Raw genomic sequence first — 27,394 nt, 5'->3', positions numbered from 1 at the left:
GAGCTACTTTTAGAAGCCTAATAGCATGCCTAGAAAGATATAACTGCTAAGTGAACTACACAAACATTGATACTTACAAAAGTGCTGTTTCTTTCGTACACTTACTCGAGCATACAACTTTGTAGTAAATAACTACAAAGAGTAGGCAGTGTTACTTCCCTAATACATTGCTAATTTGTGTTGCCACGTTAACCACCAAGTGCATTTTCACCCACAACTGGAAGCAAAAGCCTTCCTAGTTTAAGACAAGTAAGCAACGTTCCCTACAAACCAGTGTTCTTAGTCCATGATGATTCCAAAGGGACTCTCTGTAAAGGCGACTGACAGCCATAACTTAAGAGCAGATGCCAGAGAGAACTTACATCTAGCAGAGAACAAGTATATAACCCACAACTCTTATCGATTTTAATACTTAAAAAGCTAGTGTTGTACAACAATGAAAATATGTTTTTACTCTAAAAGGGAGTACTGAGTAAACTTGGCACCAAGTATCAAGAGCACCATCTGATGTCATCCACTGATTTATGGGTTGTTGAAGTCACTTCTGACACTGCCATTTTGGTGAACTGACAATTTCTAAATTATTCTTTTATACCACTAAAGCATTAGGCCTGGTCACTTCGCAGCACAGTTACCACTGAATCATAATCTATTTGAAAGACGAACCGCTTTTTGGAAGCGTTCACAACGGACTTCAATTGTACAGACTGTCCAGAGCAGATTGCCGGAGCATACATACCTTTCAACTACGAATGGGTTAGATTCTTGTAAGATTAACGGGGACAAAATTTATCAACTCGAGAAAGCAAGAATTGTAGTTTGCTCCCTCCCCAATACTTCACTGGCTGCTGTAGATGAAAATCGTTATGTCCAACCATCTACTTCAATACCCCAAGAGCCATGTAAAAAGAAAAGCACCTCTGCTGTGCCACAAGCAATGTGTACTTATTCAGATGCAAAAGAAAACTAAACCACTTGAAAAAGAAGCAAAATAGCACTATTCTGATACAACGGAATGCTCAGACCGTTATGCACGCGTACATAAAGTTTGGGAATCTCTGATTATACACACACACTAAAGAAACATCACCGCTACATACAAAGAAAATTATATTTTAGTACAGAAGACGTGACAGGCGCGTAGGCCATGTACAGTGCAGTTTGGAAATCGTGGTTCTATCGGATAAAAATAAAAACCTTTGCGTACAGAAATGGATGTTTACGTTCTGCAGTTCAAACCTCGGTTTTCAAAAGATAAACTTTGTAAGATGTTTCAGTACTACTCCCCCATTCCCCCCCACCCCACCACACAAAAAAGCAAAAACTGGCATAATGTTTCGACGGTTCTGGGCTCTTACCTTCCTTAGTCTGCGCGTTGGTGATCTGGAGGTCAGTCAGCAGCCTTCAGCTTCTCCCGGCCCATGATCTGCTTCTTCAGGTCGCACACGGAGATTTGCATCCTGTCAAAGGTCACCGTGACATAGATCAGTTTGGAGGAACACTTATAATGCACACATGACATGTTAAAGGCTTTTTGACCCCCCCCCCCACCCCAAAGATACGGGACCCCAACACCTCCGCTTTAACAATCAGACTCCACCTCCCACCAACCACACACATACAGAGACCCGGGCCCGCCTAGCGGGGCGCAGACTCCCCCCGAAGTACACCACGGAAAATCAACATACTGACGGCACAGCGTGTATTGGAGGAGGAGCCCGGCACAAGTCGATGAGAGAGGAATAGTCACAAGCCGAGCACCAGAGGGGCTGAGAAGTCCACGGTCAGAATCCGGTGTCTGTCGCCCTCACGGCAGCCGGTTAGCCACTTGGGCCTCGCTCCCTAGCGAAGCACCTCAGTCCTTACTAGAAACGGAACCTGGGTGTCGCTCGGTATATTAGTTCTTGCAGAATGCGATAATCCCTTCCTGGTCTCAACCCCCCTTCCGGGTCGTGCAGGTACGGAGTCTTTACGAGAGGCCTGCCTCAGACCCTCAGTCCTTCTGGGGAGCCGGGCGTCCGTATTAAGCGGGCAGAATGCTGTCCGTCCTACAGGGGTTGCGGGAACAAACAAGTGAGTCCTTCTGGTATCCGAGTTATGGGGTCAGTACTTTCCCTCTGCGGATTCCGCGAATATCCAAGCACGGTTCCTCTTCTTCCCTCTCGTACTCCTGCGGGCAATGGCGGCGGCTTCTTCCTGAACGTCACCTTGGTCGGCTGCTCCTAAACAAGGAGGGTCCATCAAATGCCTCCTTCCAGCAAGGAGAACGAGGTAACAATGAGAGAGAACCGCACGGACAAAAAAAAATAGGGGGCGGTAACAGCTACTGAATTTCTCCCCTCCAGGACTCCGTGACCTGCCTCGTGGTTGCCATAGCAACGTTTCTGGAAATCGGCTTGCGACACCAGAAGTCAGGTCACGGAGTCCTGAAAAGGAGGGAGTATAGCGGACAAATCATCAAAACAGGGGCATTGTCCAATGACAAGCCTCCATTTCGCGAGGCCGACCAATGGCAGAAGGGGCTTGGTTTCATGCCCCTTCTTGTTCACAAGAACTCTTGCCTGCAGCAGCGCATGCGCTGCAACACAGGCTTCGACCTAGAAAGCGGGCATATGCGATTGCTTCAGACGGAAAACTAATTGCAAATACCTCTATTTTCTTTAACCCCTTCCACGCTGATGACGAGCTGGGCTCGTCATGGAGTAGCCTCCTTGCACGCTAATGAAGAGCCCAGCTCGTCACGTAACATGCGATTTAAAAAATCTCAGCGTGCGAGCGGAATTCCGCTAGCGCGCATGAGGTTAAATGCAACCTTTCCTGGGATCCATCCTCCACTCACACACAGGGATGGCTTGCCCAAATGCTGCAAGGGAGCCTGTCCTTCCAGACACTTATTCCATAGTTTATGCCTCATCAGCAGATAAGTCATGCGCCTCCTAGGAATCATGCCTAGCCATACTCCCTAATGCCAGATTCAAAATGCTCCCATTGCAACAATGTTTACTGTATCAGTGGACTCAAGTGGACGGTCAGCTGGAAGCTCTAGTGTTGATCAGCCATCAAGCTTATCACTCTCTACAGTGGTGGAATACCAACAATCTTCTAGAAGGACGTCCTTTCAGATTCAGTCCTGCAGAGGACCATAACAATGGATGCATCACTCGCTGGTTGGGGAGCTCACTCACAGGAATTGATTGTGCGGGAATGTACTGCGTATCTATCCAACTGTGTTAATGATTCCCCCAGCTTGGTGTGAGTAAAAATACCTGCCCTCCTTTTTGCAGACGATGCGCTATTGTCCAAAACCAGGAATAGGTTGCAAGACCTTGTTGATAGCTTCAACCAGTTTTACACTGATTTTGGTCTTGTCAACATCTCCAAAACCAAATATGCAACTTTAACTAAGGGTGGGAAGGTGAGGGGAGTTATTAAGGTGGGACACTCGGTGTACTGGAAAGATTACAGGAGTTTGATCATTAAAGGATTAGGTTAGTCTGTATCCTGGGACTCACAAATTCTAAAGAGCACCCTAATCCTCAAGCAGTGGGCTGTAGTTATATTAAAGTTTGACAACAAGATAGCCTGGTCGCCTATACGCCCAGCGGTAGAAATCTATAAAGCCCAGGCTAGTGTGGGCTGGGTGTTGCTTTGTATTGGCTGAACTACTGGGCCATTGTAACACCAGTGCTTTGTGCATTCCAGAAAATGTCACTAGAAGCCTCCTGAGCTTTGGCAAAGAAACGCCATTGGTTCCGCGTCGGCTGGTTCTTGGGATCCTGGAGTTATTGTCACTGTTGGCCCTGAGGCCCTTACACTATTGGATCTGAATATAGAGTTCAGATGAACTGCACCATCTCAGGGAGGGCTTACAGGACATTATTTTGGCCAACAGGGTGGGAACAGTTAGATGGTTAAGGGCACTAGAGAAGAGATGGTTTGATCTAGACCTGGGGAACTTTTGGAGTAAGCCACAGTCCATCTGGAGAGGGGATGATACCCTAATTTAAAAATGGATGAACAAGGAAGTCATTAGGCGCAGGGACCTCTCCTCCTCACTTAGGACTCTTAACAAGTGCTTTTCTCGCTCATAAAGTTCTGTCCAAGTACAATGAATTTATTGATATTATACACCCCGAATGTGCTCGGTCACTGTCCCCTCAATTGAGGTAGGGATCCCTTCCGGTTGCATCTTTTACAGTTAGTTGGAGGAGGTTGGATGAGGGAACTGGCTGTTGCTTTTATTCTAAAAACATGTGAAACTACCAAGCATGTCCTGTTCTTCTGCCCTCTATGTAAAATCAAGTTCTAAGTGGATTATGCCTATGTGTAGAATTCTTAGTCTATCAATGGATACACAGAGAAGCATATAGAGTTTGTAAAAGCGACACTTCCACATTTGTGGTTGTTTCCAAATTCCTATACACAGCCTGGTTGATTAGATGGCAAATGCTAGCCAGTGTGTAAATCATGTCTCTTTGCTTTGGTGGAGTGTGACTGAGTGACGTAATCCTCATGTAAGTTTTAGACTCTTACTGTTTTTATTGTTTATTTGGCGTCTTTTTTTATAAGCTTATAATAATAATAATAAGGATATTTAAAAAGCGCCTGGTTACGCCTTCCCGGCGTGTCCCCGCGCTGTGGAGAAGGACTGTTAGACAAAGAGCGCAACCCTTAGCATTAGCAGAAACTACTGGGTGAACAGGAGAGTTTTAAGAAGACTCCTAAACCTGGTCTCCGACTTTTCCAACCTAAGATAAGCCAGGAGTTTGTTCTATTGATGTACTTCTGATAATGGAACTTAATGTTTCAAATTATCAATAAAGGTTTGGACTGTGCAAGATCACTGGAAACCCAGTCATTCTCATCTCCATATGAATCACCTATAGCTAGTAGGTATTCATCTAGCACTAAAAGAATTCCTTCCTCACCTCATAGGTAAGGTAGTCTTCATCAAGACATACAATACAACTACCATATGTTATCTGCAAAATAGGGGGGCACCAGGTCATCTCCGCTATCTCACCTAGCCCGAACCATCTGGAGGTGGCCTCCCTGGCACAACATTCACCTCTATCGTAGTACATACGGGAGTGGACAACGACTTGGCGTATCTCCTTAGCAGGAGGTGTCAACAAGTCCACCAGTGGGAGCTCAACCCACATGTTCTCCTCCCATTCATCCAATAGTAGGGTCACCCAGACATAAACTCTTTGCCACAGCAGAAAACACCAAATGCCCAAACGTCACCTCTGTTATCTCAGCCGCAGTCCAAGGACAATGCAGTATGGATGAGTGAGTCAGCGTTATGTGCTTTTGCTTTTCCACCTCTCCCACTAATTCCGTTTGGTGTTCACAAACTTCGTCAGACATCTCTGACCCTCATCCTGGTGGCCCCCTCATGGGCAAGACAACCATGGTTCACCACGCTACTAGAACTTTCAGTAGTCCCACACTAGGTACTGCTCAACTGGCAAGACCTTTTAACCCCACCAGTAAGGTATCCAAATCCCAGATCTCCCAATCGTGTGATCTGGCTCCTGAGGTCTTAAAATCTAAGTACTTAAATCTACCTCAACAGTATAGGGACATACCTAAAGAGGCATGAATACCTATTACTAGAGCCTGTTAAATGGCAAAATTGCACTTGGTGCACTATTGTCATTCAAAGGATATTGACCCCTTAACAGCAAATGCTCAAAACACTGTATGTTACCTACAACGTTTACATACATCGAGGTTAGCTTTTACCTCCACTAGCCTACGCTTAGCTGCAAAATAGGGAACACAACTCTATATTCCGAATTCCTGTTATAAAAGACTTTTTAGAGGGACTCAAGTTATTCCACCCAGAGTACCAATAATCCCTGCTTAGAATCCCAACATTGTTTTAACAAGGTAAGTGGGTTCCCCTTTTTAGTCTCCACACTTATGCTTTCTCAAATTTCTATCCTGGACAGTTGCATTTCTCATTGCAATCTCTTCATCAGACAGGTTAGTGAGGTTTAGGCATTAATTCTAGAAGAACCTTTCTTCCAACTTCATAAAGACAAGGTTGGTACTCCTTACCAATCCTAAATTCTTTCCAAAAATGGTCTCCCAGTTCCGCTTAATTCAGTCTATTGCATTACCAGTATTTTCCCACAACCTGATTCAGTTGCGGAAAGAGCATTACACATGCGAAATGTAAAACCAGCTCTTGTGTGTTTATATTGACAGAATTCAATCATTTCGAAAACCACAACAACTGTTGCAGTCTCAAAACCACATAAAGGAAGCGCCATTTCGAAATCAGACATTTTACGTTGGATTGTAAAATGTATGCCAACCTGTTATACTAAAGCTAAACAAAACCTACCGATCCCTTCAAAGGCTCGTGCTACTTGCAAGAAGGGAGCTTCCAGGTGCTTTTTAGGGACTATACCTATTGCTGACATATGTAAGGCAGCTACATGGACCACATCACACATGTTTATGAAACCTTACTTCGTAGATGTCCACAAGCAAATGTGGGCCAGGAGTCTATAAGAACTTTTATTTCAAACAATTGCAACTCACACATGCTAGTCACCATTTATGGAGGAAAGCTGCTTTACTGTCTATGCTAAGCATGTGTATCTAGAGCCATACATGCCTCAAACAGAAAATTTTACCTACCCAGTAAGCTTCTCTTTGTGGCATGTATTGCTGTAGATTCACATGTGCCCAACCGCCTCCCTGGATACCTATATGGATTGCAATTATATTTATGTACATACTACACTATTTCACATGGTGACTTAACAAGGATACATCATTGTTGTGTTCTATCTAGGACCCCGATCAATATTGTGACCTTATGCCCCTATACGGCTATAATCAATAGATATCCCTATAATGGCATAAACGATCAGAGCCATATTTCAGTAACTCGTCTCTGCAGCTCATTACAGTACATGACACAGCAGAAGCCACTTCCTTAGATTCCTAGATAACACTCCGAGTTCTTTCAACAGATAAAACTCCCAGCAACCTGGGAAAGCTCCGCTTGCTTTATTTTGATTAGTAATAGAACTCGGACGAGCACTGTAAGAACGACCAGTTCTTAGTGACATCTTTATTGACGTCTTATGTCCAAAAACGTACGTCAAACAAGGCACCTTTCAGGTATAAATAATACCAACGTTGCCTTAAGCACACACAATGGTGGTGGTGAATACAGGAGCAGAACAGCTGTCCCTTGCAGAGCCCAGCAGATGCGAGAAGCCCACGGACGCTGCCCCTCCTCCTCCTTGACGCGCTGAAAGAGACGCTGTCTTTTCTCCTGCCGAGAAAATCCAGCTCCGGCGTTTCCAGCCTACCCTTGCGGGTGACTGGAATATCGAGTCCTGAGAGGAGATACCAGACCTCCAACATTCTATTTCAGAGGTACGGTGCTGACTAGACCCTTAGAGAGAATTCTTGAAGCAAACCCTTGGCAAAACCTACTTAACTTAAACTGCTACTTACTTACTCCCTCCCAAGTATTAGGCTTAGGTCAGGTACACCGGGGTAGGCGTAGTTAGAAGCACCAGTTGAGGACGTTAGCCAAATGTATATATGAATGTATATATTTTACTCATTTTAACTATCATATGGCTAAGAAACCATATCAATGCTTTTACAGTATTATTTCGCAATACTCCTTTTACTGTACGCACTTTTTATAATAACAAGTCTTGCAATTGTGGCAATTCATTTCTCTTGCATGAGAAGGAAGACTGCTCAATAAATAATACCTTTTATTGAAAACGCCCGTCTCCCTATTCTCTGCATCCTGGTGAAAGTAATTCCTGCACAACTGACTGAGTGAAATAGCTGTCTATTGTTTCACACGACTCTAGAGATTGACTCTTATTCTGAGGAGCAAAGTTGTCAAGTTTATGCGGTTGTTGGAAAACTGAATCCCTTCTTGTCTGAGCCAGGGAAGCTGATCACTTCCTATTCAGTGAAGAAAGTTTCCAGTGACCTCTGAGTTAGTTGGTACAAACCGAATTAAGTCTAACATAGTCAGTAGAGACTTAGAAGACCGCACTTCTACATCTACACTGCTGTTTATCTTATTCCAATGCGCAGGGCCTATAGGGAAAATAGGAACTACACTACATGGCGCCCAACGTTTGGTAAGGCGATAAAACTAACGCAAGACGTTAGAGTAACTCAGTCGTGCTTTTTTCACACAGACCCTTTCTCCCGTAAATACTCCAATAGACGTCTGGAGTGGATGAAAGGTTAAAATCCGCCCGAACTTAGTAGGAAGAGATTCCTATGTAGAGCTTCTGGTTTATTCAACGTTGAAGGATACAGTGTTCCAAAATATTGTGCACCTAATCTTTGTCTCCTTGGAGACCTGCTCTGCAAAAATTTCATTTATACAATGTCAGTAGAAGACATCGGAACCGCTGAAGCCGCAGTAAATGCGACTCAGCAGGGTCCCGATGTTACAGGGATTAATGAACCGGGTGCAATAATCATCCCGGTCAACATAAGAAAAACTAGAACGTTAAAACTTATAGAAAACGGACTGACCACACAAGGTGGCACAGTCGTCTTCATGATAGAGGCACACGAATATCGGCACACAGAGGTATTCTATTCTTGGATAGAATTTCCAGCGGCAGACGCTACAACAAACGAGTTCCACTATTACAAAATAGAGGATCCACCGGATGAGTACGCTCCTTTCGAGGAGATTGAAATCCCATTAAAATACCAAGAGCATCTGCTCTTGTTTAAAGGCGCCCTAAAACACAATGATCATATTACCAGGCTCGGTCCACTAGGTAGACCAGGAGCAACGTGGCCGGTTCTAGCCAGCTACACACCACATCCGGACATTGATAAAATGTCAAAAGAAGAACTTTTAGCACAACTAAAAACATTAATTAAAATACATAGACAATTAGTCCAATATGTAAAGCGGACTGCAACAGTCCAAACAGCTGTTAATGTTCCACAGCTGACCCCTCATCAGGGGAACACAAATAAAATTACACCACAGAACATACAATCGTGTCTTGGTAAAACACCCGTAAAACGGGAACAAATTCCTTTCTGGTTAGCGCAGAAAATTACTCCAATAGAGGCAGTATTTACGAATACTACCCCTATTGAGAAACACAGAATTCTGACCATCTGGCTTCCAATGGGGGTGGCACCACATGTGGAGAACTGTGACACATGGGGTACAATTTTTGCTTCCATTTACTCAAAAACACATGGTGTTCCGTCAATGGCGGTAATACCAGATGTGCTAAAACAGATTCAGAATGAATACGGTCCAGAACCTGCTTTAACTCTTGGTATGAAATTACTGAAAGACTTCAAGCAGGTCTCGGCTATATTACTAGCCAATATAAAAGGAGAAGCAGCATCTGTGGCGATCCGCCAGAAATTGAAGGAAACAGATATAACAGATCAACCAATTGAGCTTGCCAGAATTATAGAAAAATGCTATGAAGAATTAGGTAGAGCCAGCTTGGGTGGGAAACCAGTAAAACCCCAACTACTCGAAAATCCTGAAAAATTATTTATAAAAAATAATTTAAACACTCCTAAAAAGAGCTGGGATGGAAATAAACAATCCACTCCCAAGGAAAAAGTTTTCCAGTCCAGAGGAAGGTCTCCTCGACGGAGGGAAAGAACTCCGACTCGAGAACACCAGTCTCCCCAGAGGGAGCACTCTGAGAAAAGATATAACCCTAGAAATAGGGATAACTTGAAAAAGCCTGCTAGTTATCAAAGTATTGATACACGTCCCTCTCGATCTTTTTCGCAGAAATCGGAGCGAAGAGGACGGTCAGACCCAGGAGAGCACACAAAGTCCAAAGACAAGGAACCTGCTCAAAGTAAAAAATTACAATTTCCAAGAAAGAAGGTAGCCAGTATTAGAGTAATCGAACATGCCGAGAATACCTAGGACACAGCTGAAAAACGGGGAGTGGGGGCACACAATGCTAGACAGTGCAGCAGAAATCACCATAGCTCGCAAGATCCTGATGAGTCATCTGGAGACAGTGGACACGAATGAATACATTCAAGTAGAAACTGCCGACACCAGAGTAAGCGAACCTCATAAGATATACGAAATAACACTGCGTATAGAGGGAGATAAGACTAGGAAAATAAGGGGTCTATTTTGGGATAACCTCTCAAAAGGCTATGACATCCGGTTAGCTGAGAAAGATTGGCCCCCAGAGTTTGTCATGGAGTGCCCTCATGGCGAAGAAATGATTATGCCTGCTTTCTCAAATCACATTCCAATTCACACTAAATATATATATGCAAGGAAATGGGCAGTAGCCCAGGCACCAGCATTATATAAAAATCATGTCAACCGACTGCACAAAGGCAGTACCCAGTTAAGCAAGAAGCTAAAAAACAGGTCAGGGAGATTTTAGATCAACTTGAATACCAAGGGGTAATTGAAACATGCACCTCTCAAATGAACAATCCTTTGTTTCCTGTCTCCAAACCGGACGATTCATATCATCTAGTCTTGGACTACAGACACCTTAACTCATGTTGCAAAACATTTGCAGTACAAAATTCGCATAGTGCTGCACTAATGAATAACCTAGTTCGCAAAAAATAGAAAACAACATTAGACATATCTAATGCATTCTTTTGTCAAAATATTGCACCAGAAAGCAGGTACTTGACCGTTTTCTCAATAATGGGGTCACAGAAAAATTTCTTTAGGCTCCCACGGGGATTCAAGAACAGCCAAACTATTCTCAGCCAGAGTAACAGAGTTACTAAAAATGTATGATGATGAGGCATTATCTTATGTCGATGACATCTATCTAACAGACGACGACTTGGATACTCACTTGAAAAGGGTGAACACCATAATACTTGGGTTCGCTGCAGAGGGTTACGAATTCAACTTTAAAAAGTCAAGAATTGCCCATCTGACAGTATTATTTTTAGGATACAAATTATCAAGTGAAGGAAAAATCCTAGCGGACATTTTCTTAGAGAAGTGCGCTGTTCTCCAAGCACCAAAAACGCTGAAGAACTTACAATCGATTCTAGGCTTCCTGAATTTCGGAAGAACTTACATTCTAAATTATGCGGAGAGGGTTAAACCTCTCTACGAATTAATTAAACCTGATTTTAAACCAATCAACTGGACTCAAAAACACACACAAATTTTGAGATCATTGCAAACGGACATGTTAGCAAAAACAAAATTAGAGACACGTGACAATACACGCAACCTTGTCATCCGAGTCATCCCAGGAAGATGCAGATTCACGTACCTGACCTCTAATGAGAGAGAAATGGTACCAATAGCTTACAAATCACATTTGTACACACAAGCAGAAAAAGCATTCAGTCTCACAGAAAATACTGTAAAGGCAGTGCAAACTGCTATAGCGAAAGAAGGAGCACTAGCACAAGGCGAAAGGATCACTGTTCTCACAGCAGAATCCGCCTTCGAGGCACTATTCAGCCCAGTAAACCTGCCTTACAGTGTCACTGGATCCGAAATGGATACAGTGGGATAATTCTCTTGCTGCAGAAGACACGAAATACTATTTCGCCCGGCACATGAAAAAACTGAATGATTTAACTTATGAAAAAGAATATCCTCTGCCAATCGAAATTCTTCCTCTACAACAATATTCCTGTGTAATCTATACAGACAGATTTGTACAGCATTACAACGTAGAAAATAAATCCTACGATGCATCCTGCGCGATTGTTAAAGGTCGCTGGCTCTGCGGTAAATTCAGACCGAAAATAACAAAAACTGAATCACTGAGAAAATGTTCGGCTCAGCGAGCTGAAATCAGATCTTTAAAGATGGCGCTTGAAAATGCCGGACGTGAATTCCCGACACTAATTGTGTGCGATTCGCATTTTTGCGTCAACTCCTACAAAAATGATTTGCAGAGCTGGATTCAAAATGATTACAAAGATGACACAGGTGCCACAATCAAGTATAAAATGCTTTAGAAGCAAGTAGTTCTTTTACAGAAAGAACTACAAAAGGCTCGCGTGATACACACTGAGTCATCAACGTGATGGCGTTCACGTTGCAGGGAATTCATTGGCTAATACAGCCATAGCGGAAGCAACTAAACGGGCTTCCGTAGCCACAAAAAAGCGTTCAGAAAAATATATAGACGGGGAAACCATGCTGGCAGTAAAAACGTGCTTAAAAGGCGACTGTGCAGCACTACCCGTGAACTATCCACTCAATTATGCATACGTAATTGATGCAAACTCCGTTCCTTTTGCTCGAATCCCTGGAGTGGGGAGATAGGGTAATTCCAAACACGAATCGGAGAATCTTTTTAATAGCAGACGCACACATGGGATTGGGTCCGAGGCACAAAAAGATCAAAGAATCTCTGACTGAATTACAATCAGAGTACTGGTGGCCGGAGATGAGCCTGCACCACTATAAATATGTAAAGAACTGTCCGGACTGCGACAGAGATCGCAGCAGCGAGTCAAGCGGAGTAATGCCATGGCCTGGTATGTAGGTAGCGTAATGCTGTCTATATGCAATCCAGCGTCCTATTAATTGTATAAGACTACATTCACTTTATAAATGTGTCCCCAGCGCTCGACTGACGCCAAAACTGTTATAAAAGATCTGCGAGTCTTTATCGGCACATACGCAATTGCATGTTTCATTCTGACCAGGGTCCTGCTTTCAGCTCTCGAGCTTATAAGGAGGCCATGACCAGTATGGCCATTGGGTTGCGATTCTCTTGTCCATTTCACCCTGAGGGAAACAGTGTAGTGGAAAGAAAAAACCGTGACATAAAGCAATCTATAACAGCGAGGGTATTAGGTTCAGGTGATGGGTGGGTCAAACATTTAATAAGTGTCCAACGTAGTCTTAATAATTTGCCAAGAAATTCTCTAAAAGGTTTCAGCCCGTACGAACTATTGTTCGGAACTAGAATGCATGTTCAGGATCTTGATAGTCAGGCTTCAGTGGTAAACGATAAAAATAAAGACTTTGACATCAAAGATCGTTTGGCTATTTTACAGGACTTGAATGAAACAAGAAAATCCTCAAGCAACATAAAAATAAAGCAATAGCCAACTACCACTGAAGACACACCACCTGTCCCAGCAAGACCTGTCTGGATTCCGAAGATTGGGTATCTGGTCAGAGAGAAAATAGCGTTGAAGAAGGAATTTGGGCCTTCTTACAGAAAAGTAGTACCTGTCTTAGCAATCAACGGAACAAGATCAGTAGTACTACCGCCCATTGCTGGTAAAAAGGAGAACCGAGTTGTATCAATCGACCTGGTAAAACCACAATCATGTGACCTATAATCAACAGTAGGCCAAGTGGACTCCCGAGAAATAACAGAATACCCAAATTTGCAACAATCCAAGAGGTTCAAACTGAAAGACTAATCACATTTGATAAACCTGCAGTGCACAGAGAGGGACTATGCAATAATGCCATGGAACTCGTGCCTCTTGAAACACAGATTGAAACAGTTCGTCATGAAATTCCAGTCTACAATGACGTGGCATCAGAATGTGCTAATGAAAGACAAATTGAGAAAACAATTCCAACAATTGACTGAACTGCCTCTGGTTACTTCATCAATTTCGATAACTTTTCTGAAGATCAAAGCGACCCTGAAGTGACGCTAGAAACAAAGACTTTTAAAGAAAAAACAGAACTCTTTCATCAACTCAAGGAAACTTACCTTATTTCTCCATGGTTCGAGTTTTGGTTTGGGCTAGGTGTATTTTTCCTCCTGCTTTGGCTCATCATGGTACTTTGTTCGGGAAAATTCATTGAGAGAAAATACAGTTCCATGGACACAGCAAGTCAGAACATCAACTTAGTTCTGAAACCTCACAAATCAAGAAAAGAGGACTATCATCAGTAAATGTCACAGCCATTCCAATACCCGGCGGGGTAGTGTGGGACATGACTATGAAGTATATGGCCCGGTCGAGATCTTGAAATATCCTCACCAGTTCAAGGTTTCATTAAGTGACTTTGTAAAACCAAGTACGTTCTCTGATGATTGGGATTTTGAAAGTATAAATAATATGATTTCGGATTTAGTGTTGTCAGCAAAATTTACAGACCATGATTATTTACAAGGTTCATCTAATTATGAACAGATGTACTGTTTTTCACATTACGCAGACCATTACTTACATAAATCTGCACAACTTAGAAATGTTTTTAAATATAACCAATCGGAACATTGTGCTACTCCACCTAAAAGTAGTTCAAAAATGTTTTTTTGAGAAATTCCAATACTTCTCAGGGTTCAACACAAGTGACGCAGAAACATTTTATTATAAACTGTTGGATAAAACAGGGACGAAAACAATGCTGACAAATACTAAATTGATATATTCAGAAGCATTTTATGAAAAAATGACATTTGGTTTTGATTTCTGGAAAAACAACATTGAAACAAAAACCATCTGGGGTACAAAAGATTGGCAGGTACAAGGCCTAGAAGCATTATTTCGAGCCTGCATGATCCCAGAACAAATAATGTTCTTAAATGACACAATTCACCAAACAACCTGTCTTGGCCTAGCTAAGATTAAAGACCTTAACAAACCGTCTATTCCAAAGCCAATACCTGATAGTGCAACCACAGATATTGAAATAGACGTATCAAAATTTTTTACATCTAAACAGAACACATCCTGATTGGAAAAAGTGGTTAATCTGGCCTACTGACACGAATAACTGTCAAGATAGATTCCTGAACAAAATACAGGGGTTAAAAATGACCAGACCAGACCCTAGATACTCCCAGAGACAACATCCAAGGATAGTAACAACATACAGTGTAGGGAAGCTGTGCCTTGAATGGCTAGAATCATCCACACTGGCAGAAATTAAGCAACACTTATTTTTACTTAAAGATGGTGCTGATTTGCACGATTTCATTATGGGACCACGCAAACAGCGTCAAACGTTTCATAGCGGCAAGTGTATATGCGGCATACAACGAGGCATGGAAAGTAAAACAAATTGAAACAGCAGAAAAAATACGAGAAATTGATCGTATTAATTTGGAAAAATCACTTTCTGTTGTGGACAATGGGTTAATGACTCTGTCCTCGAATATATTCACTGGACAGTATTGTATCATCTGCCATCGATATAATAGATAAAGACTTGCTAATGTTACAACATGGCCAGTCGCAATTACGTTCTATTGTACAGCTAGGCTGGACGCTGCAAAATCCTCGTTCAGGCTATGTGCCATGGCGTTTAATCAACACAACGTCATTGTTTTCCATCTTTAACCTTACTGATAAACAAATCAGTTTGACACAGAAAGGAGCAGGCTATACAATCCTGAGCATCGAAAAACTTGAGAGATTACCATTGACAATGTCAGAAAGACCTGTCATTGAATGGATAATACACAGGAATATCACAATTCCGATAACAACTTTCCGATTTAAAAATTCCTTGAGTATATACCGACTGGCCAGTATGAACGATTGGGTAAAGGGTACATTAAGTCATCATGGAAATTACCATATACACACACATGCTACAGTGACAACAACAAAAATGTATTTCTTCGTGGTGAAAATTGCAAACATTCACTAAGCGGTATACTTTTGTGCCAGGGTATTAATTTACATGGGGCCTGTGAAGGGACTTCAAACAACCTTTCATGCCACCAGCACGTCACACCTGCAACACAGATAGAGCCCTTCTTTAGGCAGCTTTCTAACGGGAGTTACATTCTAATAATGGATCACAGCTGTTGTGGCTTGGTGCCAGGGAAAGCATATCTCGTAAGCGTGACTTCCATGGTCACTTGCTGTATGCAAGCATTGTTTCCAAACGGCCCTGGAGATTCTGAGACGCCGATTTGGCCTCCTTTGAATGTCTCTTCTATACGAATTGATACTTTAAGCAGAATGAAGTCTGTGCTTTTACAGACAACAGTGCCCATCACGTCATCAAAAGAGACGTATGATCTCCAAGTTGCAAGGACAGCATCGGAGATACATGACCTTTTATCAACAAATTGCCCCGTGCATTTCACAGAAATGCTAAGCCAAATCCTAAATATGTCGGATGCCATTGGTATCTCAAACATATTTAAGACGATTTTTTCAGGACTGTTAACACCATTCAAAGCAACTCTGGGCATTATTCCCAATTTTGTCCATTCAGTCTTTGGCGGCATACCCCTAATTTTGGGACTTGTAGCAGGCATTTTATTTTTGACCCTCCTGCTCCGATATGGCAAGCCAAAACACAGACATGACTCCGGCAAGGATGGAAGAAACGATCCTAGCAGTACGCTACCGGGACCGCATAACTAGAGTCCTTGGATTGGCCCGGCTGAGAGAACTGAACATGACCTGGTTTCTTTCATTCAGACCTATATGGCAGACCTGCATCTTACCTGTGCTTCGATGTATGCTATGCGGAGAAGAATGTATGTTAGACACCTGTCTTGCACTACCATCAGCAGTACCAATGGATATCGATACTTTGCTAAGTCCTGTAACGGCTCATGCATCGTGTTGTCCCCAGCGGCTACCAATCCTGATGACGACATTCGTTGAGACTCCTGCGCTACGACTAGGTGGCGGCAGTGAAGCGGTACATGAAAGCAACATCACCCAGGTACGGCCTTCTGTGACCATTGCTGATCCAGACATCGATGATAGCAATCATTCTCACACCTGCCAAGTTACAGCATTATCGAACTTGGTCGAACTGTCACCTGAATATGTAGACCTATTCTTTAAGAGCCTGTCTGATATGATGTTCTCCCCTGAACAGCAACAATGAGTTTTTGGAAAAAACATTCCGGCGCACAGCGTTCCCATGAACTCTGAATTTGGCCTTCAGTTTTGATCAACAAAAACTACTGAAAAGTGTTTGGAACTCTATTCCCCCGTTCACCATGAAATATTTTTGAATCGGACACATTTTTCAAAATATTTACCTTTTCTGGCACAAATACTTTTGCTTAAAGTAGAACTATTCATAAAGAACAGAACTTCTATTTTTAGTAGATCTAGAGACAAAAAACTTTACCTCGGCCTCTAGCACATTTTACAGCAATTGTATTTATATGTGATGAAATAGTCTCGCCCTTCTTTTCTGTATTAAGAGACATTTCATGTGTAATTTTTCGCAAAATCGTTCAACTGATTACATATGCAATAATTTTTGAATGATTACTATGCTTAAAGACGTACAGTACCTATATTTTCATGTATTTCATATACACCATTTCAAATGCAATATGTATTTTGGGGTGGGAAGTATTACACGCGCATCTTATTGCTTTAGTTTTTAGTAATTTGATGGACATAAATTCGTGGAGTGGGTGTTGTGTTCTATCTAGGACCCCGATCAATATTGTGACCATATGCTCCTATACTGCTATAATCAATAGATATCCCTATAATGGTATAAACGATCAGAGCCATATTTCAGTAACTCGTCTCTGCAGCTCATTACAGTACATGACACAGCAGAAGCCACTTCCTTAGATTCCTAGATAACACTCCGAGTTCTTTCAACAGATAAAACCCCCAGCAACCTGGGAAAGCCCCGCTTGCTTTGTTTTGATTAGTAATAGAACTCTAATGAGCACTGTAAGAACGACCAGTTCTTAGTGACATCTTTATTGACGTCTTATGTCCAAAAACTTACGTCAAACAAGGCACCTTTCAGGTATAAATAATACCAACGTTGCCTTAAGCACACACGATGGTGATGGTGAATACAGGAGCAGAACAGCTGTCCCTTGCAGAGCCCAGCAGATGCGAGAAGCCTACGGACGCTACCCCTCCTCCTCCTTGACGTACTGAAAGAGACGCTGTCTTTTCTCCTGCCGAGAAAATCCAGCTCCGGCGTTTCCAGCCTACCCTTGCGGGTGACTGGAATATCAAGTCCTGAGAGTAGATACCAGACCTCCAACATTCTATTTCAGAGGTACGGTGCTGACTAGACCCTTAGAGAGAATTCTTGAAGCAAACCCTTGGCAAAACCAACTTAACTTAAACTGCTACTTACTCCCTCCCAAGTATTAGGCTTAGGTCAGGTACACCGGGGTAGGCGTAGTTAGAAGCACCAGTTGAGGACGTTAGCCAAATGTATATATGAATGTATATATTTTACTCATTTGAACTATCATATGGCTAAGAAACCATATCAATGCTTTTACAGTATTTCGTAATACTCCTTTTACTGTACGCACTTTTTATAATAACAAGTCTTGCAATTGTGGCAATTCATTTCTCTTGCATGAGAAGGAAGACTGCTCAATAAATAATACCTTTTATTGAAAACGCCCGTCTCTCTATTCTCTGCATCCTGGTGAAAGTAATTCCTGCACAACTGACTGAGTGAAATAGCTGTCTATTGTTTCACACGACTCTAGAGATTGACTCTTATTCTGAGGAGCAAAGTTGTCATGTTTATGCGGTTGTTGGAAAACTGAATCCCTTCTTGTCTGAGCCAGGGAAGCTGATCGCTTCCTATTCAGTCAAGAAAGTTTTCAGTGACCTCTGAGCTAGTTGGTACAAACCGAATTAAGTCTAACATAGTCAGTAGAGACCTAGAAGACCGCACTTCTACATCTACACTGCTGTTTGTTATTCCAATGCGCAGGGCCTATAGGGAAAATAGGAACTACACTACATCATTCTTTACACTCCATCCGCCAAGCCAAAAACAATCTTAACAATGGAGTCGAGGACCATGCTCACTTGGTAAACAGGAGGGGGTATCACCATAACTCATGACTCGAAAGACTTCTTAGTAGAAAAACAACTTGCACATTTCCAAACCCAACACTATATGGAGGACTTATGGTAAGTATGTGAATCTACAGCACTACATGCCACAACAGATTTTTACTCGGTGAGTAACATTTTTCTTTATTTAGTACTGCAGGTCAAACAATAGAGATGTACTTAATTAAAGCTTGCTTTATTCAAATAATTCCTTTCTGGCTTTCTTTGGGATTTCAGATCCTTCTGACGATGAATGGGAAGAGCTGTCCAGTAGTGATGAAAGTGACATATCTTTAGAAAATTCCTTAAATGTGGACAGTGGCCACCTCCTCTCTCCTCTGTGCCTTTCTGCCGAGGTCCGCTCTGCTCTTATTAATCACCTGATCCCAAAAAAGGTAAAACATTGTGATGGATCTTTGTGGTAAAAATGTTAAAGTTGCTTTTGTAGGACAGAACCTTGTCTTTTATTTTTTATATATAGGCTCTACACGTTTGTCACCTGGTCTTTAGATCTGTAGGGTTCCACACAACCCCTTCCACATTGCCCACAAAAATCCTTTCTCTCCAGTTTTTTTTAAAGTGTTACTCGGACCAGTAAATATACCCCTAGATTCATCAAAGTCCCGTTTTGCCAAACCTTAATAGCGATTATTAAGGAATCGCTATTAAGGTCTTGCAGAACGGGATTCATGTAGAAATCGCTAAATAAATTGCGATTCCTACACATTCCTCATTTCCTATGGGCCTAAAAGCCCAGAGGAATGAATGGGGAGTTATTCCTTATTTGCGATTAGCAATTTGCTAATCGCAAATAAGGATGCTATTTCAAGGGTGCTAGGGGTGTCCAAAGGACACCCTGTAGCACTCCTGAAATGTGAATTTAGACTTATGTTGCGCACACATGTCCAAAGGACATGTGTGTGTGCGTAACATACAACTGAGAAAAATGCTCAAAAGTGCATTTTTCTCAGTATTCGCTATTTACCACGAAGTCAGACTTCGCGGTGAATAGCGGCAAAAAATAGCGAAATCGCAATTTATTAATGGTTCATGAATAGCATTTAAGGAATCTCAAATTGAGATTCCTTAAATGCGATCGCAATTTGGCAAAATCACAATTTTTTGCGATTTTTCAAATTGCGAGTTCATGACCCATTGATTAATTCCAAATGCCATTTTTGCGGGCGCAAACGGCCGAGTTCTGCCATTCCCACCGTTTGCGCCCGCAAAAATGCTTCATGAATCTAGCTGATAGTGTCTAACCAAATCCCTATTGATTCCCTATCTATTCCACTGACTGTTATCGGCAGGTATAATTGCTGTACATTGTTGCAGTGTAAGTTGCGTTTGGGGCAACATCAAATTAAGTAGCATGTGCATTGCTAGTTGTGTGTTGAAGCATTTGGTTGCATTGAAAACACCATCACCTACTTTAATAGTAATGTAAAATAACACGTTTTAACAGAGTGAATTTGCTACCACTACTGTACTGATGTGATGCTTTTGCTGTATTGAGGATTTGCCCTGTTACCTTGATTAGACGCGATTAGAGGTAAACTTGGGCCCAGATTGGGAAGGAGGCTGAGTTTTGTTTTGCCATGTGCCATGTTTGGGAAGGTTTATCTTGTTCATTTGTGGAATGGGTGTGAATTTAGGACTGTGTATCCTTGTCAAGAAGTTTTATTAGGTCCCTTTTGCGAAATAGGTGACGTTTAGTAACCTGTGCTCTGCTTCTTGAGTAGTTCAACGGATGACTTATTAGCTTTCCCTAGTAGCAAGAAGGTAAAATATTTTTCTGCTGTCTCTTCAGGTAGAGTTTTGAGTTTTGACCTGTGAAACTATGAGATTGATTTGTTAGCGATGTACTCTGTATGAAGATTTAATGCCATTTGGGTGGTTTGTGGTGTGCTCTTAGCTTAAGTTATTTATGGTATTTTATGATCCAACCTGTGTTTCTGAATCATCATCGTTGTTGGCATTTGTCTGCATATTGCTTGTGTGATCTGTGAGTCTTTTGTTTAGTGTAGCGGCTTTGCAATCATTAGGGCGTGGAAATGTATTTGTGTGCAGGGTAGGGAAAGCAAGAGTTTGTAAGAGTGTATATGAATTATTGATTTATGTTTTTCAAATCTATCCCTTTGTTACTGCATTTTAAAGGGAGGAATGTTCCAGCATGCGCTGTCCAGTTGATACCTGTAGGACAGACTTTTCAGTCAGGTTCTCCTCCTGCTGAACTTTGCTTGTAACTTAGGTTCCTAACAAAAACAAATGTGACGTATACCTCGATGCTTTGTGAAAGCTGCCTCCACAAGCCACAAACGTTAGTTACTCCAAATAGGCAGTCGGCTAATAGGTAAACCAACCCCAGGCTATTTAACATAAAGGCTTTGGTGTACCTCTAGAAAATCCACATAACTGCAGGTTTTGAAACACTAAGTTGCAGGTTGGTTTTAGGGTAGAGTGGAATTCCTAGGCGAACTTCCTGTTTAATCTAACTGTTTGTGGTTTGCTACATTACTTTCTCTATAAGGCCCATGTCTCTTAACTAACTAAATAGCAGACTTGAGTACTCTGTAAAACAATCTTTGCCAAAGTAGACCTGGATATTCAATTGTGTGATTAGGCTTCAGCTTTTCTGTTTTAGGTTTAAACCTGTATTAACTGATAAACTTCACAAAGTGGAAAAGCCCTTGTCTGTGTACACATAGCAAACACCTGCACATCAAATTAAAATGGCATTCAAATAAAATAAGGTAAGTGGGGGACATGTAATTGTTTTTCTCCCTAAAGGTTCCAACACAATGGGACTGTTTTACAAGGCAGCAAGAAGAGACTGGTGTAAAATTAGTCTGCTGGCATTTTATTGTTCAAGATTTCACTAAAATGTTTTCCTGCTTTGTGTGCTTGTGAAAATGTTTAGAAGCCCGTTTTCAGATCTAATCGAAATATTTTGTGCAGTGCAGAGAATCTGAGTGTATTACAATCAGATCTGATCTTTTAGCAGTTTTCAAGTCCATCTCTGATTGGTGACATGACTGGCTCTTAAAATCTTGGCCGATATGTACAATCACATTTCCAATAGACTCGGAATGGTTAAAACCCTGTGATACATTAGGCACTTTTGTTCACAACTCAGTTCACAAGTCAGTATTGAAAGCAGGTCAACTGTCAAATATCCGGCTTTAAACATTCAGTGCGAGGTTTTGTGACAGGTACCTCTTATAAAAGTGTTGTCAAAATGTGCATTGGACATTGGCGAAACCAACACAAGACTTTCCACATTCAAAAACAGCAAAAATTCATAGATGCAAGCTGTTCCACTGTCTGTGACACATTCAGCCAATCCTGGTTATTTAGCCAACAACACTTTATTGCTGTAGATTTTGAGTCCATACTTCAATGGTAACAGCAGCATTTTCAATCTCTGAATACATGTGATGTTTGTTAGGAGGTCAGGACTGACTTAAAATGTGACACCTGACATAGGGAAACTTGGTAGCTATGAATCTCCACGCAACAACAGCAGCACCACTTTCATGTAGTCACACGAAGAATGCCGAAAAATAGAGCATAATTTAATTGAAGCAGGGGAAACCCAATTTACCCTTGTAGGCTTGGGCACTAGATCATTAAGGTCAGAGGGGTGCTACAAGGGACTTGATTTTAAAAGCAAAATGTACTCAGTTGGGAGTCGTATTCAAGTTATCGCACTCCAGTGTATTAACCAGATATCACATGTGAAGAAAAATCAGTACAAAAGGATACATCAATGGAAGGAGAAAGATACACGGAAAGAATAAAAATGTATTCATAAGAAATTTTATAAGTTTAGTAGTGCAATTCACAAATAGACATATGGGGACATATGAAGAAATTGATTAGAGCAAAAAAAGTTATTAACAGAGGTATAGCCAACATAAACACATCAGTTCAAAACTGAACATCAACTCCTGATAATTGCGGCAGACAACCAAAATAATTAATAAACAGTGGTTGTAGGCTTGTTCCAAAGAAACGTTGGTGGAGATGATGGAGGTGTCAACGTTTCGGTCTATGATGCTGTCGTCATGTAGACCATCATCAGGACCAAATAATTCATTGCTGGTAAAAAACCCCTGAAAATTTCACATTGGCAGCTTTCTCTTGTAAATGGGAAATGCCAGCCGCTGAAAGCGGGAAGAGGATCTTAACTATGGCGATTTGAAAGCCGCTGCATTGTCAACTGCTGTTTAGAGAGTCGTGTAAGGTAGGAAATTGAATTTCGTGTGGTTCAGCGATATTCTGTATGTCTGTATCCGTCTCCAGTCGACATACAGAATATCGCTGAACCACACGAAGATGGGTTTGGAATAGTTCCATGCTGCTCAGTTGCAGCATATTGTACACTAGTTAATTACTAATTTAAGTAATCCACATGTAGCAATGGAGATGGCAGAGCTTGTTCCATTTGAGATGGCTAACATACATGCATTTCCTGACTTAAACAGGAGAGGAGAGGTATGCCAGCAGAATGCACCTTGGAGGCTTGAAGGGTGATCATATGCAGTCTTAGGACACACAGACCATATATCCCACACTTTGAAATGTACCATTGAAACTAATCCGTAGACACTGAATTAATTTAGGAAGGTATTCATGAAACAGGTGTATTGCTCTATAGCAAATTGATTAATTTACGTGAGCTATAACAACATACAGAAGGTAACATTATCCCAATTCTAACATATGCACAAGATAGAGCAGCTACTGCATCCAAATGGGACTAAAGCATGACCGCAGAAAACCATACAAATCCATACTGTTACATTTTTTAAATGCCAGCTGTGCTAAGAAATTGATTTGAAAAACAACTGTAGTCGTTCTTGTATGATGCTATCAGCCCGTTGCAGATTCCTCTAAGGAGAAGTGTCCGCACACTCTATGCACACTACAATCTGAGGATCAGTGGCGTCCAGTCTGTTTACACACTAAGGCTGTCTGACTGAGTGTATTATACCAAGTCATTTAATAAACATCTCGAACTAGAAGCCATGTCACACAATGAGATATTAGTACATTTTGTCCAACTTATTCTCCTAATTGGACTAATGTTGTTTATTCCACCCAGTATGGGAATGCAGAATGATACCTGAATACTGGCCCAAGGTGATAATGAGATGTTTGGCTTTCATATATAGGTGCAATTTCCAAAGTTTGAAAATCACTTGTGAAAGGTCTCTTGGCCTTACGCTGCTACTTGCTAAGCATAGAATATCCATGGTTGAGAAGAGGGTAATCTATAACAGGCTAATCCATCTTTTTACATCAAAATGGAGGGACATTTAAAAGAACTCACACACCCCAAAGCAAGCAGTACCTGTATATGGGCAGAATTTGAAGCCTTAATGGATGATCGTGAGGATAACAATTTGATTCTTGCAGTGTGGGTGGGTAGTCAATTTGCTGATACTAAAATAATGGCTCAACACCAACAAGAGTTACTTCATCTGTTGCTTAGTTCATGGATTAATTTTTCTGGACTGTTCCCTGACATTTGTAATGGTGAAGTGTGCATGCGGTTGAGCATGATATTGCAAACTATTGCTCATATGTTCAGATAATGTGTAAATTCTGATTATCTTTGCTTGCTCCTTCATGTTTTGTTGTTTTATCTATGCCCACATATATTGAAAATGACATTTGCAATTTTTTTACTACAAAAAAATTAGGAGAGAAATAGGTCTTATTGCATTCAGGAGTTGGTAATAAAGAGACGTAGATGTATGCCCAGTAGTAGAATGTGCCCATAACATTGCCAACTTTATTTTCTTGTGCATTCAACACTTTGTAGTTTATAGGACTTGTTACGTTTTTTATTGCCAAGAAACTAAGGTGAATAAGTGCCTTTTAAGAGAAAATGTAACATAACATGAACTTTACTTTTTAGACAAAAAATGACATTCTTAGTTTGAAAATAACATCCTAACTTTTGATAATTCCACCTCTCAATGTTATACTCTTCCAACTAGCAAATTAAGAACATTACAATTAGTTTATAAAAAATACAGCTCTTGGAATTATTGACTTGAAACAAACACATTCATACCACTCTTAAACTGCTTTAGCTCTCACTTAGCTAGTGTTTGGATTGCAAAATGTAGGCTACTGGACTAGAATGTTATAGGAGAGTGTGTTCAGAAAGTATAGAGGGTGTGGGGCAACATGTCGTAAATGAGGTGAGGTTTTCCTTCCTGATTATTGCCCATCCTTGTTATTTCACAGGCCAAATGCTACCACCCTTGGAAGGAGTACTGTTTGCCATTTAGGAAAATACTCTTCTGAGTGTCACCGGGGCCAAATATTTATGTTGCTTTAAATTCTGTAAATGCTTGAATAGCTGTTCTTAACATCGCTTCTGTTCCATGGTATTATTCACTTTTTCCTTACCACCTCTCCTCCCTTACTCTTCGCATATCCCATGTGAGTCATCTCAAGGACTCCAACACCGCTTTTATGTTTGTAGTTCCATAACGTGTGGTTATGGACTGACTGACATGGTTAACGTTACTGTGCTGCATGCAAGAAAAGCAGATTCTTCAGTCATTTACTGGTTTTCATCTTTCATTTTTAAGATTCTGGAAAAAACCTCCTTCCCAAACAGCAATGCCGTAGATGTTTGCGCGAAGAGCCCATCTTGGAAGGTATTAATTCGAAAGTAAGAGACTTAAAGACTTGTGTTGAATTACATACTTAGTTGCATAACCTCTTCATTCAGTTGTATTATTACTAAGGGAAACTGTATTGCATTTTTATTTTGGTGTTTTATCCTCTACAAAGTCCAATGTGCCCAATACATCGCAATAACTTTTTCTTTAAAGCAATCCCAATAATAATGGGTAAAAATTATAATTATCTTCATAAAGTAAGAATTACATCTTCTGCAAAATCATGTTTTCCTTTAGTACTGAAAACTTTACAGAAAAAGGGGTAAAGGAGTGAGGTGTAGCATGTGCAGATGACTAAAGCTGGTTGTGCCATAACCTTTATGGTATACAGAGGACCTTGAACATAAGAGAAAATGCTGTGAGTTTCTGAAGTTACACCCAGTCATGCAGCTTGCTAGTGGATGCTTGGAAATGTATTCTACATATACAATTTTGAAATTGTATAGTTGGGACAGTAACTCATGGGTTGATTGCAAGATCTGGAGAGCCTTTGAAGCCAGGCAATGACTATAACCCAGCCTGTGATTGTAGATAGATACTGCTCTTAATGTGATATTTCTTCTTCACAGGTTTTGATGGAGCAGGTTTCATTATTTCAAAGTAGAATTTTTTTTATATAGTGCCACAAAAATCATTTTTTCTGCAATTATGCTTACACCTCAGGAGAGACTGGTATGCCAAGTTAAAAAAATGGTATTGCCTGCGTTTGTAATCTGCTAACCCCATAAATTAAGTTAAGGCAGTGCGCTTATTCAGTTGTTTTGAAACGTGCAAAATCCTAGTTCTTGTGTTTACTCGTTCTAGGCAAAAAGTTACAAAATAGTCTTCTGAGTCGTGTGTCATGGAGACCATTTCACGGCGGCCACAAGATACCCATTGAAGGCCATAATTACAATTAAATTCTCTTCAGGTTAATTAAAAGGACGCCTCATTGTAGCATGCAACATTTTACACCTTTAAGGTCTCCTGTCTGATATTTTCTACGTTATTTGAAAATCACGATTCAGTTGAGTTGAAGGCTCTTGGAGGGGCGCCGGAAGTATATTCCAAAACACTCAATGGTATGGATACTATAGCAGCCCTCTGTACAGTATATAAATAAGTCACTAGATCTAAATGTTAGTTTTCCTCGCTCTTCAGACCGATTTTTACTACTCCAATGGCATTCAGATTAATAGAGCCCGACTGACTATTGATCTCATCTATTCGATTTCAATCCATCTCCCAAATCTCTGGTTTTTATTCTTTTTGCCCACATAAGTATATCTCCTTTTCCAAACCCAGTAATCTCACTGCTGCATCTTGGAATCCTACTCCTGATCATTTAATACAACATCCGCTTCCACGGCAGGGGCCAATTTTAAAACCCACTTGGACTGTACCGTTTCGGTAACTTTCTTTTTAGGTCGAGCCTAGCGCAGCGCTCATGTGCTGCTGTAGGAGAGTGCCTCTTGGAATCACTCCGGTCTTCCAAGAGGCTTCTTCGTGTGGGTCGACCTCCTCCCACACATTCCATTGGCCTTTGCGTATAATGAAAAGCCTGCAAATGGCCAAGACGGGCCTTTTCTCTAAACTTTCACTCCCATGGCCTAGGACGCCGACCCGACGAGGAGCAGACCCAATGATGACGCAAGACACCTAGCTGACTGGGTGTGTGAGGGTCCTTTTCCGAAGGGAGGTTATTTTTCTCCTGCCCTTGGCGAGCTCACCAGTGTTACTTAAATACATTGACCTGTAACCTCTGGGAGGAACAGCATACCATTATGTTTTGCATTACGTGTGGGTCTGTATGCTGGACTTTTACAACTATATGAGGAGTAAGGAGCGCACGCACGTGGTATGGTGATATTATGTGGAAACGTGCTGGGAGTTGTAATACTGCCCTCACTCACACCAAAGTGTCAGATGCTTTATCATAGGGCTGCTTACAA

At 41.4% G+C, this 27,394-nt stretch overlaps 1 protein-coding gene across 1 annotated transcript in view; it reads left to right on the top strand.

Moving 5' to 3' along the window:
- The window catches only part of HEATR3 (HEAT repeat containing 3), a 194,414-nt gene that overhangs the window by 128,651 nt on the left and 38,369 nt on the right, over positions 1 to 27,394 (top strand). Inside the window, exons 9-10 of the mRNA XM_086945442.1 lie at positions 18,997 to 19,154; positions 25,371 to 25,453. Of these exons, the coding sequence (XP_086801568.1) occupies positions 18,997 to 19,154; positions 25,371 to 25,453 (241 nt within the window). The remainder of the gene's footprint in view (positions 1 to 18,996; positions 19,155 to 25,370; positions 25,454 to 27,394) is intronic.

This window comes from Lissotriton vulgaris, chromosome 12 (genome assembly GCF_964263255.1).
Source record: "Lissotriton vulgaris chromosome 12, aLisVul1.2, whole genome shotgun sequence".
Classification (NCBI taxonomy): Eukaryota; Metazoa; Chordata; class Amphibia; order Caudata; family Salamandridae; genus Lissotriton; species Lissotriton vulgaris.
Note: the sequence above shows the minus strand (reverse complement) of the source record. Positions and strands in the feature narration are given on the sequence as shown.